Below are 15,902 nucleotides of genomic sequence, written 5' to 3'. Positions count from 1 at the left end.
TCTTTCCAATAGTTTAAGAATGGTTGAAAATGATTTCTAATAAAAAAATTATGCATATTTGAAGTTTTCGATAAAAAAAATTAAATTCTGTAGCATATCAACTTTTTGAAAACCTACTATGCATGCGTATGCGAAAACAGTATGCGTCCGCTAGCGGCCAAATGCTCTCGCGTACGTGAACGTGGCTCGCATACGTGCCCATGTCTTTTTGACACATGCGTACGCGGAGGGTTGTCCGCACATGCGACTTTTCCAATTTTTAACTCATGCGTATGCAAAAGTTATGCGTACATATGACCATCACGTGTTTGCAAAAAATGTATTTTTTTTTATATTTAACCATTCTTCGTGTCTTCTAAATCTCTATAAATCTTATTATGAGTCTAAAGTCGGTGGAATAAAGGATAGAAGAGCTAGAAATGAGACTGAATGAGATTGAAACATGATGATGATGGTTTATGTTTAAGAATGATTCAGTTGCATATTTCAATAAATAAAATATTTAATTAATTTAAATAAAAAATCCTATAGATATATTAGTTGTTTTAGAATGTTTCATTTGAATTTATTTTTGTTGGTAGAAATATCTTTAGACCAAAGGAGGATTCAGTTTTTTTAAAAGAAAAAATTGTTTAACATGTTGTATCACGTCTTATATTAATCTAAAAACTTATAAAAATTTAAATCTATCTTTATTTTTACTTAAATTTTTTTAAAATCAAACTTTAGACTTACTTTCAGTTTATAATTTAATATAAAATGTATCTAATTTAATTTTTAGCTTTAGATTTAATTTATTTCTATTATGTGTAAATACGTATGATGTTTTTTATGAATAAAATATTTTTTTTAAAAAAATAAATGAGATATATAACATAATATAAAACTATAAGTTCTAATTAATTTAGAGTATAAAAATTGTCACTTCTATTTTGATAATATTATTTTTTCTTTAAATTTATGCAAATATTATATTATATTATAATTCCAAAAATCAGACCGAATCAATCGGTTAGATCGATTTGACTGAGACCCGGCCGGTTTCTGTAAAACGATGCTCCCAGAACCAAACCCGTCTCACACGTTTCTTTCTTCAGACTCTGAAGTTCAGAGCTCTTGCCCTCAAAAAACCAAACCCTAGCCATCTAACCTCCATCACCGCCGCAAGGAGAGAGACACTACCGCCGTCCGTCGCGCTCAGGAGCTTCTCTCTTCGTCTGGTTGTCGTGCTCCAGATTTCCAACCCCTGTTCACTCTCACCCATTGCAGTTTCTTCCTCAAGATCGGCGTCCGTCGTCTGCGCTTCTGCCGCCGTCCGTCGCGCTCAGGAGCTTCCGTCTTCGTCTGATTGTTGTGCTCCAAGTCTCGACCATGAAGACGGACGTAGACGGGTCGCCATCGTCGATGGCGTTCAACTTTTCTTCCTCTTACTCTGCTCACTGCCCTCACCGAAGGTAATGGTTACTCTGTTCAGTGCTCAGCCACGTTCTTGGTTGATTAGCTTTGCTCTGTCAGGTTGATGATGATTGATGACTGTGTCACTGCTCATTGCTCGCTGCTTCTTGCTTAAATTGAAAATCTTGTTAATCTTGTTAATTAAATTGATGATTGATGACTCTGTCACTGCTCATTGCTCATCCATTTAGAAATTTTCATTTTTATCTAGATTTTTTTTTATCTATTTAGTTTTTATGAGAAAAGAATTTTATTACGATGAAGAGAGAAAAAAAAAATGGAGAAATAGAGGATAGGAGACCCAATTTTCATGTGTTCCGAATATCAAGTAATTCTCATAAGCTGTGAATTTATCTTGTTACCGGGTCCAACATAGATGCTAACTGAAAACTGTTGCTGAACTACAAATTCTTTGTCAAATGGTTGATATTTTTTGGGTTGGTGACCATGATAGGGAAATACAGGGAAGATTAGGAGTAAAAATGGGAAAGTTGCATTTTCTGACCCAGTTTTTTTTTGGAACTCAATTTTGGTTTCCAACTGTATCAATTGCACAGCCTCTATGACATGGTATAATGGTGAAACAACACAATGTGTTTTCATTTTTGGTTTTTTTATGGGAAAAGACTGGTTTTCTTGAGATTGATTTTTAAAAGTTGTTATATGTTCTGCTCAGATTTTGTTGTGGGACATGGGGAACTATGGTATGCTCAGATGATGTCATTAGTTATTAGAAATGGTTGCTATTTTAATTATAAAGATTTGCTCTTTCTCACTTTCTATCTGAATTGAGCTTATTACATCATGCTTCTCCTCTGGACTGATAGCAGAATGGGGTCGATTGCAAATGATGACTCTTGTTAATCTTGGTTTATATATTTATATTTGTTTAGATTGTTAAATGCTGGTTAATTCAGCATAGGCTTTTGAGAACTTACATTTGCCATGGTTGATGAATATTGCCAATTATACATTCGCCTTGTGTTTATCCTCATTTTTGTTAATTTTTGTGCTAACAACCTTGTTAAAATTGTGTGTTTATTTATGTTTTATTTATTTATTTATTATAAAATAGTTATTTCGGTTGGACCATGATTGAATTGGTTGGACTAGTAAACCAGTAACTAGAGAGGTCGATGACCAATCCGGTTTTTAGAATCTTGGCAAATATAGAAGGCAAAAATACAATGTGCAGTGACATAAAAAATATCATTTCTCTATGTTTTACAGTAAAAAATAATAATTTTATTCTTTTTTAATATATCATTTCTCAATTTCTAAATGTGTAAAATTACCCTTCCAATTTTGTGAAAAAGGTGACGGCAGTGCGGCCGCACAGTTTGGAGTGCGAAGTCATCCACACCGCGAGAAGTGCGAAATTAAAAGCTACTTAAGAGAAAATACTTGAAGCTAAATAATAAAGCAAAGCAGTGATGGCTGTGATCACCCGCCGAATCGCTACTCTTACTCACCGCTACTTCTCCTCTTTCTCAACTGCCAAAAAAGTTCCCCTTCTCTATGCCTTCAACGAAAATGACACTACTTCTAACCAAAACGACGCCGCAACACTCCAGCTTCTTTCTTGGGGCAGAGGCGGTTCGGGCCAACTTGGCGGCGGAATTGAAGAAATCCGCCTCTACCCTGCCCCGGTCGCGAACCTTGTCGTCCCTAAAAACTCCTTTGCCCTGTCCCCAACCCCCGGCCGCCTTCTGGACAAACCGGCCGCCTCCGCTGGCGACAGCGTGAAGAAGAAGAATAAGAAGGAAGAGGTTGTTGAAGTTGGCATCTCGTGTGGCCTTTTTCACTCTTCTTTGGTTGTTGATGGGTCCTTGTTGGTTTGGGGCAAAGGTGATGGTGGAAGGTTGGGTTTTGGACATGAGAATCCCTTGTTTGTTCCTTCATTGAATCCACATCTTGATAGTGTTCGCTCTGTAGCCCTTGGTGGCCTGCATTCGGCAGCGCTGACCTCTGCCGGCGAGGTTTTCACATGGTCAGAATCTCTTCAACTCTGCCTTATTCTATGTAGCTTTTTGCAATTGTAAAAGTTATCTATTGCTTCAAAAACTTAGTAAAACGATTAAATGTTTAGATACAATTTATATCAAGATTTAGTTAATTATGAATGTGCTCAATTTTCAAAATGACATGTATTTTGATGCAGACCTATTATTGTCAGAAACAAGTACAATTTCATTGATCTTTGGTTTGTAGTCCGAAGCTAATCATGCTGAGAAGCATCATCTTATACTATAACTAAATGACAAATATGATATGAGAAATGAAGCGGAATTCATAAAAGCATTGTTGTAGAAAGAATTGTATGAATTCTATCAATATCTGAGCCTTCCCTCTATTGTACAGAGGGAAAAAAGGACTTGAGTTGTTCTACATTGGTTGAATTGTAATGGGTTTGAAACTTGATAACAAGTTAATTGCCATGATAACCACACTTAGGCAATTGTTAATAAGGTTTTGTTGTTGTCATTGTTTTAATTATGAGGGAGCCTGTTACATTGGTTACAATGATTGTGAGTTTTGACAGAGAGTTTGTAGCTCTTTTGGTGATGGAAATGCTCACTTGCTTCTAGCCTATTGATTTTGACTTTATATCAAAATCATTGACGTGGTTTGATCTTTGAAGAGTAGTGGAAGTGAATTTAGTCTCAACATTTAACATTGTGATATCTTATTTATCCAAAAAACTTTGCTTATTAATATGATAGATTTTTTTGGAACATGGTTCTAGAGAACATGGTAATCAATCAGAAATTTGGTGTTTTAATGGAATCCAATGATGTTGACTGATATAGCCAAATACATGGTAGTAAGAAAAGCCTGGTTTTTGTTTAATTTAATGTCATAGTAACTAAAGAAAGCTTTTTGCATGATTGAATCTAAGCATGGCTGCATTGCTTTGTTGCTGATGAAAATGTTCATCTGACTATCCATGCATCCACTTATCCAACAGATGATGATTTCGACTTCTATCAAATAGGAAAATGATTGCCATATTTTATGTTGAATATTTATTTTGAAGCTTATATGGGTTGAGTGTGGAATGGCCATCATAAAAAGATTTATGAATGAAAATGAAGCTTGCAGGGGTTATGGTGGTTTTGGTGCACTTGGACATTCGGTATATACTAGAGAACTATTTCCTAGGTTGGTAAGGGGCTCCTGGGAGGGAGCTATACAACACATTGCTACCAGTGGAACACACACTGCAGCAGTCACAGAATCAGGTTCAAATGATGGCCAGAACTTTATCTGTTCATATTTGGAGTTTGGGATTTATTGATGAATTGTTGGATAATGTAGTGTTTGAATTTGAATCCAAATTCATTGCTTTTGTTGTATCTTGACTTAATTCAAATTGTTTCTATTCCATATTTTGTAAAAGCCTGATTAATTATGAATAGTTAATTGCAAGTTGCGGATATGGATCTACCTTTGATTTTGAACAAGAACCTTGAGATAGACAATGTTTTGACCCGATTTTACCATGTGCTGAAATTCAAGCCAATCGGGTGGTAGAGAATAAACTCCGTACCCTTTGGTGAAGAATGTTTAGTTAGCATTGTCAAAAACAACTTACCTAAAAGCTTAAGTTATTGAATGAAGAAACTTGAAGACTTGATGGGTTATATTCAATCCTATATCCGTTGACAAATTGTCATTTGAAATGACGAATCTATATAATTGATGACATTTTCTGTTGGATGCAGGGGAGCTTTATATTTGGGGTCGAGATGAAGGGGATGGTCGGTTGGGCCTTGGTCCAGGCCGAGGCCCAGATCATGCTGGGGGATTGAGTATCCCTTCGAAAGTAAAGGAATTACCTGTGCCCATTGCTGCCGTTTCCTGTGGGGGATTTTTCACAATGGCATTGACAGTTGATGGACAATTGTGGAACTGGGGAGGTATTATCACTTCCTTTATATAAATTTTGTTTTTCTACATTTTCTCTTGAAAGATCAGCACAATTCATTTATCCAGTACTTTCATTTTGAAAATTGACAATGTTACCATCTTTTCAGCCAATTCTAACTATGAACTTGGGAGAGGGGATAAGATCGGTGGTTGGAAACCAAAACCAATACCTAGCCTTGAGAATGTCCGAATCATTCAAATTGCAAGTGGAGGATATCACTCCTTAGCATTAACTGGTAAGTTGAGGTGAAATTGTTCAGACGAATAATTTCATTTCATCATATCATTTGAACTATTTCAATTTTCACTTTTATTAGATGATGGCAACGTTCTTTCCTGGGGACATGGCGGACATGGTCAGTTGGGTCATGGATCTTTGCATAGTCAGAAGATACCAACAGTAGTTGAGGCTTTAGGTGAAGATCATATTATATATATTTCGTGTGGGGCTTCTTCAGCAGCAGCTGTGACAGGTAAGACCTTAACGTAGTGTTATGTCTCTACATTTTGGAATTTTAAGTAAGATAAATTAAAAAAGCTTTATCCTTTTCTCCTGCAAAATGAGCTCACCTTATGTGAACTAAAAGAATGTCTTCTTGGTCAATCAGACCTTAGTAAGCAGCCATCACTCTCTTCACTATTAAAAGTGAAAAGCTTTTAACAGAATGTAGAATGAATTGGTCATGCTGCAATTGGTGATATTCTTGAAAGGGCACTTAAAAGAAAATATGGAGAAACTGAATATATATATAGTGATGAAACGATAAAACTATACAAGCGATTTAAAATATGTAGATGTTTACCAATTATCTCCTACTAATTAGTGATTCCTTGCTTGCATGTAAGTTGGGTAACCTTTAGTAACACAAATACCAACTAGAGCCACTAAAGGAACATGTGTATGGCTATTCGTCCAGTGTCCAACTTTTTTACAAGTGGTTGTCATTCTCAATGTCCAGCATTCACCATTCTCATTGAAATTTGAGTGTCAGATAGTGCCAGCCTGAAATTATCTTTTAACTTTTGTATATAGTGGTATGATGGAAATTAAACTCTCGGATTGAATTTTTCTTTTTTTTTCCCTAATAATTAAACTCTCCCATAATTTCCGATCAGTGGTATAGTAAACTCTTTTTTTACGTTGAAAACAGATACAGGGAAGCTTTACATGTGGGGAAACGGCACTGATTCTCAGTTGGGAGTTCCTGGGAAACCTGCAGTACAACCAAGCCCTATTGAAGTTAACTTCTTAATGGAAGATGATGGAATGGGACCCCACAAAGTTCTATCAGTTGCAAATGGTGCAACCCATTCCATGTGTTTAGTTTTGAGGGGAAGTTCTTGATACACAGAAACCCCCGTGATGATACTGTCCTGCTCTTGAACAAAGATAAAAGTTCATAGGCAAAAAGGCAAGCTTCATTAGGTAAAATTCATAAAAATCTTTTCTTTTGTTGAATAAGATGTCTCAAGATTATGGGAAATTTCTTTGATTTTGGATCCTTGTCTTGATGGCCGGATTCAGATCTCATCACGTGGATCCTGGAAATTTTCTTTCTTGGGTTTGATGAAGTAGATCCCATTAGTATGAACTTTCTCAGTACTTGGGAAATCTCAAACTTAGTTGTAGGAGAATGCTACAATGCACTGAGTTGAACTTGGTTGAACTTGATGCATCATGCACAAAGGTAATCCAACGGCTCAAGTCTAGTACATAATAGATCGACATAAATTTACACCCTCGGATTGCCATAGTGAGTGAATTTAAGACAATTGTCATTAGTTGCATTGATCTAGGATTGATAAGTGCCTGTGTTGTCCGTAGGAAGCTATCATAGACAATACAATTTTGGACAATTTCTTTCAAAGTACTGAACTACATGCACAGTTCTCCTCCATGCTCCACAATTGTCGGGTTCAAGTAATTGTTGTCATAAGAGACTCAAGTGGATAAGGCTGATGCTTTTCCTCCCAACTTGTACCGATATTGATTGATAAAAATTTATTTGATTTGTGGCTAAAATTTTGCTTTATCTTATCTAAAAGATAGGAGTGTCTTTGCTTTATGCTGTTTGCTATATTGGCACATAAGAGGACCAAGATTGAATTAATTATTAGCAACCATTATCAGTAGCATCTAGTTAAAAGGGAGTAAAACTAAGCTGGGAAAAAAGAACAAGGTTAAATTAGAGTACCAACTCTACCAATGGAAAGTCTAGAGGGACTAGAAATGATTTAAATTATATTTTGATCACCTCATTGAAGAAATCTGCTGCTTAAGCTTGCTACACAGTTTATGCTTGGGAACACATTTACAATATAAAATAAGCTTTTATTGTTCTGAAATAAGTTATCATATGAGTAGAATGAAAGTAAATGGATTATAAGCCAAGTAATAATTTTCAGTTGAAAACCAGTTTACAATAAAAAACTAAAGTATTGATTACCGTAATCAGGACATACTGTTTAAATTATTTTAATCTTATACATCTTCACATAAATTGCTTGTTAAATCAATGATTGAAGAACATTTTAGTTAATACATATCTTTAGAACAATTTTTAAGGATTAAAAAAACTTGAATGGTTACTATTTAAAAAAGGTAAGATTACCAAGCTTCCAATAACTGTATAGAACACATGATGATAAAATTTAAAATCCTCTAACTTGGTATTATTAAATAATACACTTACAGTGCTTGCTTAAAAAAGCAGCTGTTCAAACACACTATTTGAACTAGAGCTAATATTCCCGAAATGATACCTAATCATCTGATAAAGTAATACAGTAATATCTAATTAGAACAGTAGTTGTCTCTTTGAAACTCCTAAATAGCTGAATAATTCGTTCATGTTTGAGTAGCATCCGCTTTTAGTTTTTAGTATGAACTACTGCATAGTGAGACGCAGCTAACATTTAGGCAAATCTGCCGGTGGAGGAGGAAGTGAAGTTTCAGGAGTTGGTCCATTCTCAACCACAAAAGCAGTGCCTAGTCCCCATACTTGATGATCATCCACATGGCAGTGCACAAACCATACCCCTGCAACAGATATTAAACTTAGGAGAGTCGAATTTAGACCTCTAAAGTAAGGGGATTGGTTAAGTGATAAGGTGAGGGATTTTCATCATATGTGAATCTTACTATCTTAATTTAAGAGTGATTAACCTCTTAGTTTATTACTTTACAAACTTCCTCATTTTAGAGAAGCTTGATGAGAGTCTAGTACCCTAAATTAGCCAATTGAAATTACTACATTATTGAATTAGCATATTAGATAATGGCAATTACCTGGATTGTTTGCTTGGAATCTTATAACAGCCCATCCTCCTGCAGGCACTGCAACTGTATTCCGGAACTGAGGATTCACCAAATTAAACTTTGCCTTATCTCTATCGGCATCGTAGTTCCCAAACCCTTGAGCCAAAACATGGAAACTATGACCATGGACATGGATCGGATGGCTTTGCGCTTTCAAAACCCCTGTGTTTTGAAACACAATCTCCACCGTGGAATTGAACTTGAACTTCTTCACCTTGGTTGATTTTGGCGAATATACCAGGCTCATGTTGAAAGTGAGGTTAGTGTTTGTGTAGTCAAACACCATAGGAGGATTATCAGGGAAATCAGTAGTGTACACACCACTTACATTGTAATAGGAAGCTTCCAACATAGAATTACCTTTCCCTTTAGGGAGCATAAAAGACTCATTGTTCATGTTTGCTGAGAATTTTTGGTTGAGTGGGCCAACACACTTGGCATTCACAGGGAACTTCTCAAGTCCTATCCCAACGGTGATGAACATTTGTTCATCAACGTTGAGTGGGACAGGGACCCAATGTGGGCCCCCAACGAGACTCGATAAGTTACTAAACAATTTGAAACTTGTTGGCGTGTCAAAGAATGGAGGCAGTAATGGCATGACCGGTGGTGACGCTCGAGTATTGTGTCCGTCATAGACGACGATGCCCCGGGTCATCGTTCTATCAAAGAGTGGAGGTGGCATGCCAACGCCATACGGAGATGCTGCCATGTAGTATGATCCTGTTGGTTGGTCTGCTTTGAATAGAACGTCAAGGGTTTGACCAGCTGCCAGGATAATTATGTCTGTAACGTATGGTTTGGTGTATGAAGCATCGGCGGCAACCACGGTGAGTTTGTGATCGGCTATCTTGAAGAACAGATTGTTATTCAGTGCAGCGTTGATAATTCTTAAGAGGTAGGTCTTTCCATGCTTCACCTTCATCTTGAACGTCTCTGAATTAATGAGTTTGAATAGTTATAAAGTATAAACAAAAAATCAACATCATAAATGGTATTAGAATGATGAAATCACAATGAATAATATTTGGTACTGTTTAATATATAAAATAAATATCTGATCTCTATTGAGATTTACGTGGTCATAGTTGATAAGCATTAGTATACATGATGTGCATTAGTATTAGTATTTAAGTAATTAAGGCCATACCATTTTGAGAACAATTAAAGAGATCGCCAGGGAAGCCATTTATGGTGTAGGCATTAGATACCGCAACACCTCCACTTACGAGTGCACCTTCCAGAGCATCCAAAAAATTAGTGTCATACCAGTCACCTACATTTTGATAAACATAAAATGTCATAAATATGTTACTATATACAATGGGGGGTTTAGGACACGTGTTAAGATTTTTTTTATAGTATTTTTTAATTTAGCAAGTTTGAAAGTATAAGACGAGTGAGTTGATTATGGGAATGGATTTTCTCAATTTTTTTAACAATTAATAGAGTAAAGTGTGATCTCTTACCATTAATTTTATAAATGAAACTAAAAATAAGTATGAGAGAAAATAATGAAGGGTTAAAAATCACACTTTACACTCTAAATTTTTCTTAACAATTGAAAAGATCTATTTCCGTTGATTATTCAACAAACTCAACTTGGTTACATGTTAATATTACTAATTATTTATTTATTTATTTTTATAGAAAACATGGGTCTTTACTAAATTCATTGTATAAAATAAATTAACTAATATCTTTTATTTGTACCTAGTATTATTGGAACCTGGTGGTAGGGTTTTGGAAATGGGTATCGACCATTGCGAGGATGAATGATGAAAGCACCATGAAGGGTAGCACGTAAGGCAAATGAGTGAGCATGCCAAAATAAAGTTCCTTCTTGTCCTATGACTTTATATTTATAAGTGAATTTATGTCCCGGATGAATTCCACATTGAGTTACATATTCAACACCGTCTGCCCAAGAAGTAAAGAGCTGATATATTCCATGCCTGTGATACATAATTCAATGTGCCATAGAGGAGTTAGCCATAATTTTATTTTTTTATTATTTATTTATTTATTTTTTTGGTGACTGGAGTTAGCCATAAATTAAGATTGATATTTTTTGTCTCAAATTATTTGTCATTTTAATTAAAGAATTTAATATTGGTACGTATACAAAAGTTTTATACGTGCATTTATTATTAGGTCACCAAGAACATACATGCATTATTATTTACTGTTATATCAACAGAAATAATTTTTTTTGCATCTATTTGCATGAATTTTATCGAGACAACCGGATATGATTTGATAATTCTGTAAAACATTTTATATACTTTTTTAATAAATATAAAATTAAGTGATTCAAAAAATAAATTTACTAAATAATCCTGATTTAAGGATAATGCCTTAAATGGAAAATGCAGTCACATTTAGTTTTCACCAAGAAGACAATTACTCAACCTTTAACATTCCTATGGATTAAGGATAGCTTGACAATTTAATAATAAAGTTTACATAAGAAAATAAATGATTATGAGATAGATAACCAAAACAACTAGGGGTATAAAATGGTTCGCCTCTATTATAATTTTAGGTTTGTTGTTAGCTTGAGCCTCGACGAAATTGCCAAATTGATAGATAATTTAAGAAGTATAGTTTACATCAATTTCTTTTTCATTCTTTGACAAGTTGATTTATTAAATGAATTGTCATCATTATCTTATCTTCGTTAAGACCTGTTTGTAACTTCGCTCAAAATATTCTTGCGGGCAAAGTTCAACTTCGATTTCAATAGAATCCCTTGCTAATAATAATGGTATACTATATATTTAGACATTAGTTTACTCAGGATTACTAGCTAATTCTACATATAAAAAATAAGTTAATAAAATTAGGCATTTCGTAAATATCTTATGTAGAGACAATCATAAAGTTTTAACTTTTATCTTTTAATATTCAATAACTCTCTATATACTGTGTAAACCAGCTTGCCTTTCATGAGAATGTTAAATCTTCACGCACAAATAACATTTATTTTCCTATTATTTTCAGTTCTATAGATATACCATATATTGATTGCTTGAGAAATTAATTTAACAAATAATAATTACCACATGCAATAAAATACACCGGTATAGTAGTCTCTATATATTAATATTAATACGCAATATTTCTTAAAAGATTAGCAACAAACATGGGACAAAACAAAACCATCTTTTGCCGAAAGCCTCATCATAATATGTCCTTTTTCTTTTGTTGGATTTTGTTTCGGTGAATGAATTTACCGTATCAAAGAGTTCCGCAAAACAGAGGAGGAACTTGAATGAAAAATAACGAATAAAAAAACCTTATCTGCTTAAATATGGTTTAGGAACACAGCTAACAGAAAAAGAGAAATAAAACAAGTCAGAAATAAAATCCTTGCCAATAAGAAAGGTTAACACACACATTCAGAATGAGAGAGTGCATAAAATACAGAGTGAACACAAGGGGAAAAAAATGAAAGAAAGAAACTCACAAAACATCATTTTTACTTTCTTCTCTATATCTCGGTATATTTTTATAGGATAAAGTATACTTTTTTGTGGTTGAAATTTGGCAAAAGTTTTAAAAATATTTTTAAGTTTTATTGTTTCAGTTTTGTCATAAAAGTTTTTTATTTGTATCAAATATATTCTTAACGGCTAAATTTTCAAAAAATTTAATACCAATCTAACAATAATACAAGAAAATTATGTTTGATTTGCTTGTGTTGAGAATTGTTTTTATGAAATTGTTGTTGAATTGGTCTTAAATTTTTTGAAAACTTAGCCGTCAAGGATATATTTAATACAAATAAAAAACTTTTGAGACAAAATTAAAACAAAATAAAATTTAAAGATATTTTTAAAACTTTTGTCAAAATTTAAGAATAAAAAATATACTTTATTATTTTTATATTATCAAACATAAGAAAAACTAATATCTTTGATGACGTAAACAAAAGACCAAAAAAGAAAATAAATGGTAGTGATTTAAAAAAAAATTAATGTTGACTCAACAATGATTATTGACCGCATTGAAAAACTTCAATATAACGCTGACAGAAATTAGAACAAAAATTTGTTGACAATTAAATATTTAAATATACTGAATAGGAAAGTGATAAATATAAGAATGAAAATTGTCACTCTTATTTTGACAATATTACTTTTTTTTCCCTCAAAATTAATACAAACGTACAATACAAAAAACTATTTGTGGAGTAGCACCATAAAAAATGAATGTGGTATTATCATTTCCCATAAATATATTTATATAGGTAATATGTAAAGTGTGAGAAAGTAAAATCAATTTAATTTGATGATTAAGCAATTTGACTTACATAAAAATTTAAGAAACACTACAATAAATTTAAGTTGAGGTAATGTTTTAAAAATGTTGTCTATAATAAGAAAAAGCGATGCTTTTAATTAAAGACAAAATTTTTTGATAAAATATAACGCTTTTAAGAGATTAACTATATGATTATTATTTTTTGTCTAAGACAACATTTTTTTGCATCAAAGAAAATTCTTTTTAAAACAACACTTGAAAAACGTTCTCTTTTCTTTTATATAAAACAACTTTGAATAAGAATTCACAGTAACGCTTGACAAATTATTTTATTACAATACTTTTCACAAATTATCCTTTAGCTAATATGAAAAATATATGTAAAATGTTATCTTTTTTAATACCTAAAGCAACATTTATTTAAATTTTTTTGTGTTATTTTTTTAGATATCTAAAACAACATTTATCTAAATTTATTTAAAATTATCTTTTTACTTTGTCATATTTACTTTGTAATTTCACTACCTATAAATTAGTATAAATAGACGGCTTAATTAGCTTAGTTTTATATGGTAAAAGTTAAAATGTAGTGGGTGTTGGAGAAAAAGTTGTAAGATCTTTAATTTGTCTGTTGTGCCTCCATATTTATTTTGTGTACCAAGTCATCATTAATCATTCTTTTAGTAAGAAAAAATTGATTGATTTTGTACTTTCCATATTTTCTCTTTGTATTTAATTTGGTTAGGTGTAATTAGGACTTGATTTTTAGTGGAATATTATAAATTATCATTTATATCTCTATGTTAGAGATTTAACTTAGGTAGAGTATAGGGGTAAATATGGGTCGCGTATACTTGATTATCCGTCTGAATTCGAATCGAGCCAATTAAATTGGTTCTGAAACTAACGGGTAATTAGATTCAATCTGAATCAAACCAATGAATTTATCTAGTAATTGATTCGGATAACGATTTTGGGAGTGTGAAATTCAAACCAACTCGTAAACTCGACTATATATTAATTAAATAAAAAAATAAAAATTTAAAATATATTTATGTTTTTTAAGTTTTAATATATTTGAATTTTAATGTCTTTAGTGTTTAATATGTTTAGATTTTAATGTGTTTAGTTTTTAATGTATTTAGTGTTTAACATATTTAGATTATTTCTATTAATGTTACATATTTATTGTACTTACAAAATTTTTAAGATAAAAATTTTGTTTTTTTATTTTTTTTTTATGAATTTTTGTTTCATTGGGTACTTAATTATCTAAACCGAACCAATCCGTTTTTAATCAATTTGGTTTAGTTCGAATACACACATAAAAAAATACAAATTCAAACCAAACTAAACCAATTATAATTCAATTAATTCGGTTTTAATTTCACTTTAAATCCGAACCAACCGGACTTGTGCTTACCCTGGAGTAGTTACCTATTTAATATCTTTGTAGAAAGGATTTGACTAAAGTGAAATAGCATCATTAATTACCATCTTCTATCTCACCAATTTTGTAATTTTGTTATATTATATTTACTTAATGAAATATTTCGTGTTTTTCTTTGAGAAACTATATATTTACAGTTTTTTCATTTAAAATATTAGCTTCCTGATATTTCCCATAATTCAAAGAATATTTCAATGTACGAACTGTTTCATTCAAGGGTGAAATAATCTTAAAAACAAATATGCATGGAAATAAATAATTTACCAATGGAGAGTAATATTGTAGGGTGAGTTATTGAGAAGATGGATGATGACAGTGTCACCTTCAGTGACGTGTATTGTGGGTCCAGGATAGAGTCCATTGGCTGCCACTATCACTTGTTCATGGCACATCCGTTTTACAATCTTGTTTTCAATCTGCATGCATACATCAATCAAACTCAGATTTCATTATCATCGCAACTAACCTGTTGTTCAAATTGGTTTAAGCAAAGTGTATATATAAAGAGAATACATAATTGAAGGCAAATTTTTCTTTTCTCTTTATGAAAAATAAAGATAAAAAGGGCACATATTTTTTCTCAACATTTTGTTATGTTTCAATTATCAAAGACCACTAATAATATTTTTAGAACACGCTCGTATATATTATCTGTTATTGCGATAAACTCTATTTAGATTAAATTTATATTTTATCAATGAGAACATTTTGGGGAGCAAACATTGTCCCATCAATATTGCAGCCAATATTCAAAACAAAGAAAAAAATATCTAAAATTCTTAAAAATAAGAACAATTAAAACATAATTAAAAAAAAATCTAAAATTCAAATTCAACAAAAAAAAAAAAAAATAGTGGATTTCATAATGAATTTTGTCTAATAATCTGCTATAGTAGTGTTGATTGAAATTGGCTACTATAATGTTGATTTTCTAGTATTACTCTATATTATCTAATAGTAAACAAGAATGCAAATCAAATAATTACATAAATAATATTTAGTTTAATAGAAGTCAAAAATAAAAGAAAAATACAGTGTATATCAAGTATCAACACACAATTATTAGGAAGTAATTAAGATGATATTAGGGATTACATTGAAGGTGTGTTCTACAATGGCAGCTGAAGCCAAGGAAGAAGCTAGAAGAGCGAAACTCCATGCTAATACTGGAAACACCAAAAGCTTCATGCTAATATATAGATGTTTATGTAATCTTAAAGAATAAGGGAAGTTATTTGTGTGTTACTCCAGTGAATGTTTTGGATACTATATATGTAGAAAAAGCCACCATATGGTGCTGCATGTCCCAATGATGTACTTATTAATTATTATGATATTAAATATGGCCGTCGTTCTTTATATTAAGTTTATTATAAAAAATATTTTAAAAATAATAGAAAATTAATTTAAAATAATAAAAATATTTTATTTTATTATTATTTAATTGAATAATATTATATATATATATATAAAATTATAGAT

The 15,902-nt window shown here is 32.1% G+C and overlaps 2 protein-coding genes across 4 annotated transcripts; one reads left to right on the top strand and one right to left on the bottom strand.

Moving 5' to 3' along the window:
- Positions 1-1,093: 1,093 nt before the first annotated feature.
- Positions 1,094-10,809, top strand: LOC130973923 (RCC1 domain-containing protein RUG3, mitochondrial). Of its 3 annotated transcripts, none has more exons than XR_009084318.1 (8): positions 1,094-1,454; positions 2,772-3,445; positions 4,558-4,697; positions 5,181-5,375; positions 5,493-5,621; positions 5,703-5,858; positions 6,537-6,811; positions 10,422-10,809. XR_009084318.1 is itself a non-coding variant. In XM_057898619.1 (7 exons), the coding sequence occupies exons 2-7, from the start codon at positions 2,889-2,891 to the stop codon at positions 6,728-6,730; spliced, it is 1,371 nt and encodes a 456-aa protein (XP_057754602.1). In that variant the 5' UTR covers positions 1,094-1,454; positions 2,772-2,888; the 3' UTR covers positions 6,731-8,069. The 3 variants fall into 3 exon arrangements, 1 of the variants encoding a protein (XP_057754602.1); XR_009084317.1 differs by lacking the exon at positions 10,422-10,809 and adding an exon at positions 8,720-8,945; XM_057898619.1 differs by lacking the exon at positions 10,422-10,809 and having other exon boundaries at positions 6,537-8,069.
- LOC130973922 (laccase-7-like) lies at positions 8,202-15,645 on the bottom strand. Its single transcript, XM_057898618.1, has 6 exons — positions 15,516-15,645; positions 14,685-14,836; positions 10,418-10,659; positions 9,855-9,980; positions 8,675-9,640; positions 8,202-8,425 (listed from the first exon to the last, which is right to left on the bottom strand). Exons 1-6 carry the CDS (start codon positions 15,606-15,608, stop codon positions 8,295-8,297), a joined length of 1,710 nt encoding a protein of 569 aa, XP_057754601.1. The 5' UTR covers positions 15,609-15,645; the 3' UTR covers positions 8,202-8,294.
- Positions 15,646-15,902: the final 257 nt, after the last annotated feature.

The sequence above is a fragment of the Arachis stenosperma genome, chromosome 4 (assembly GCF_014773155.1).
Source record: "Arachis stenosperma cultivar V10309 chromosome 4, arast.V10309.gnm1.PFL2, whole genome shotgun sequence".
Classification (NCBI taxonomy): domain Eukaryota; kingdom Viridiplantae; phylum Streptophyta; class Magnoliopsida; order Fabales; family Fabaceae; genus Arachis; species Arachis stenosperma.
Note: the sequence above shows the minus strand (reverse complement) of the source record. Positions and strands in the feature narration are given on the sequence as shown.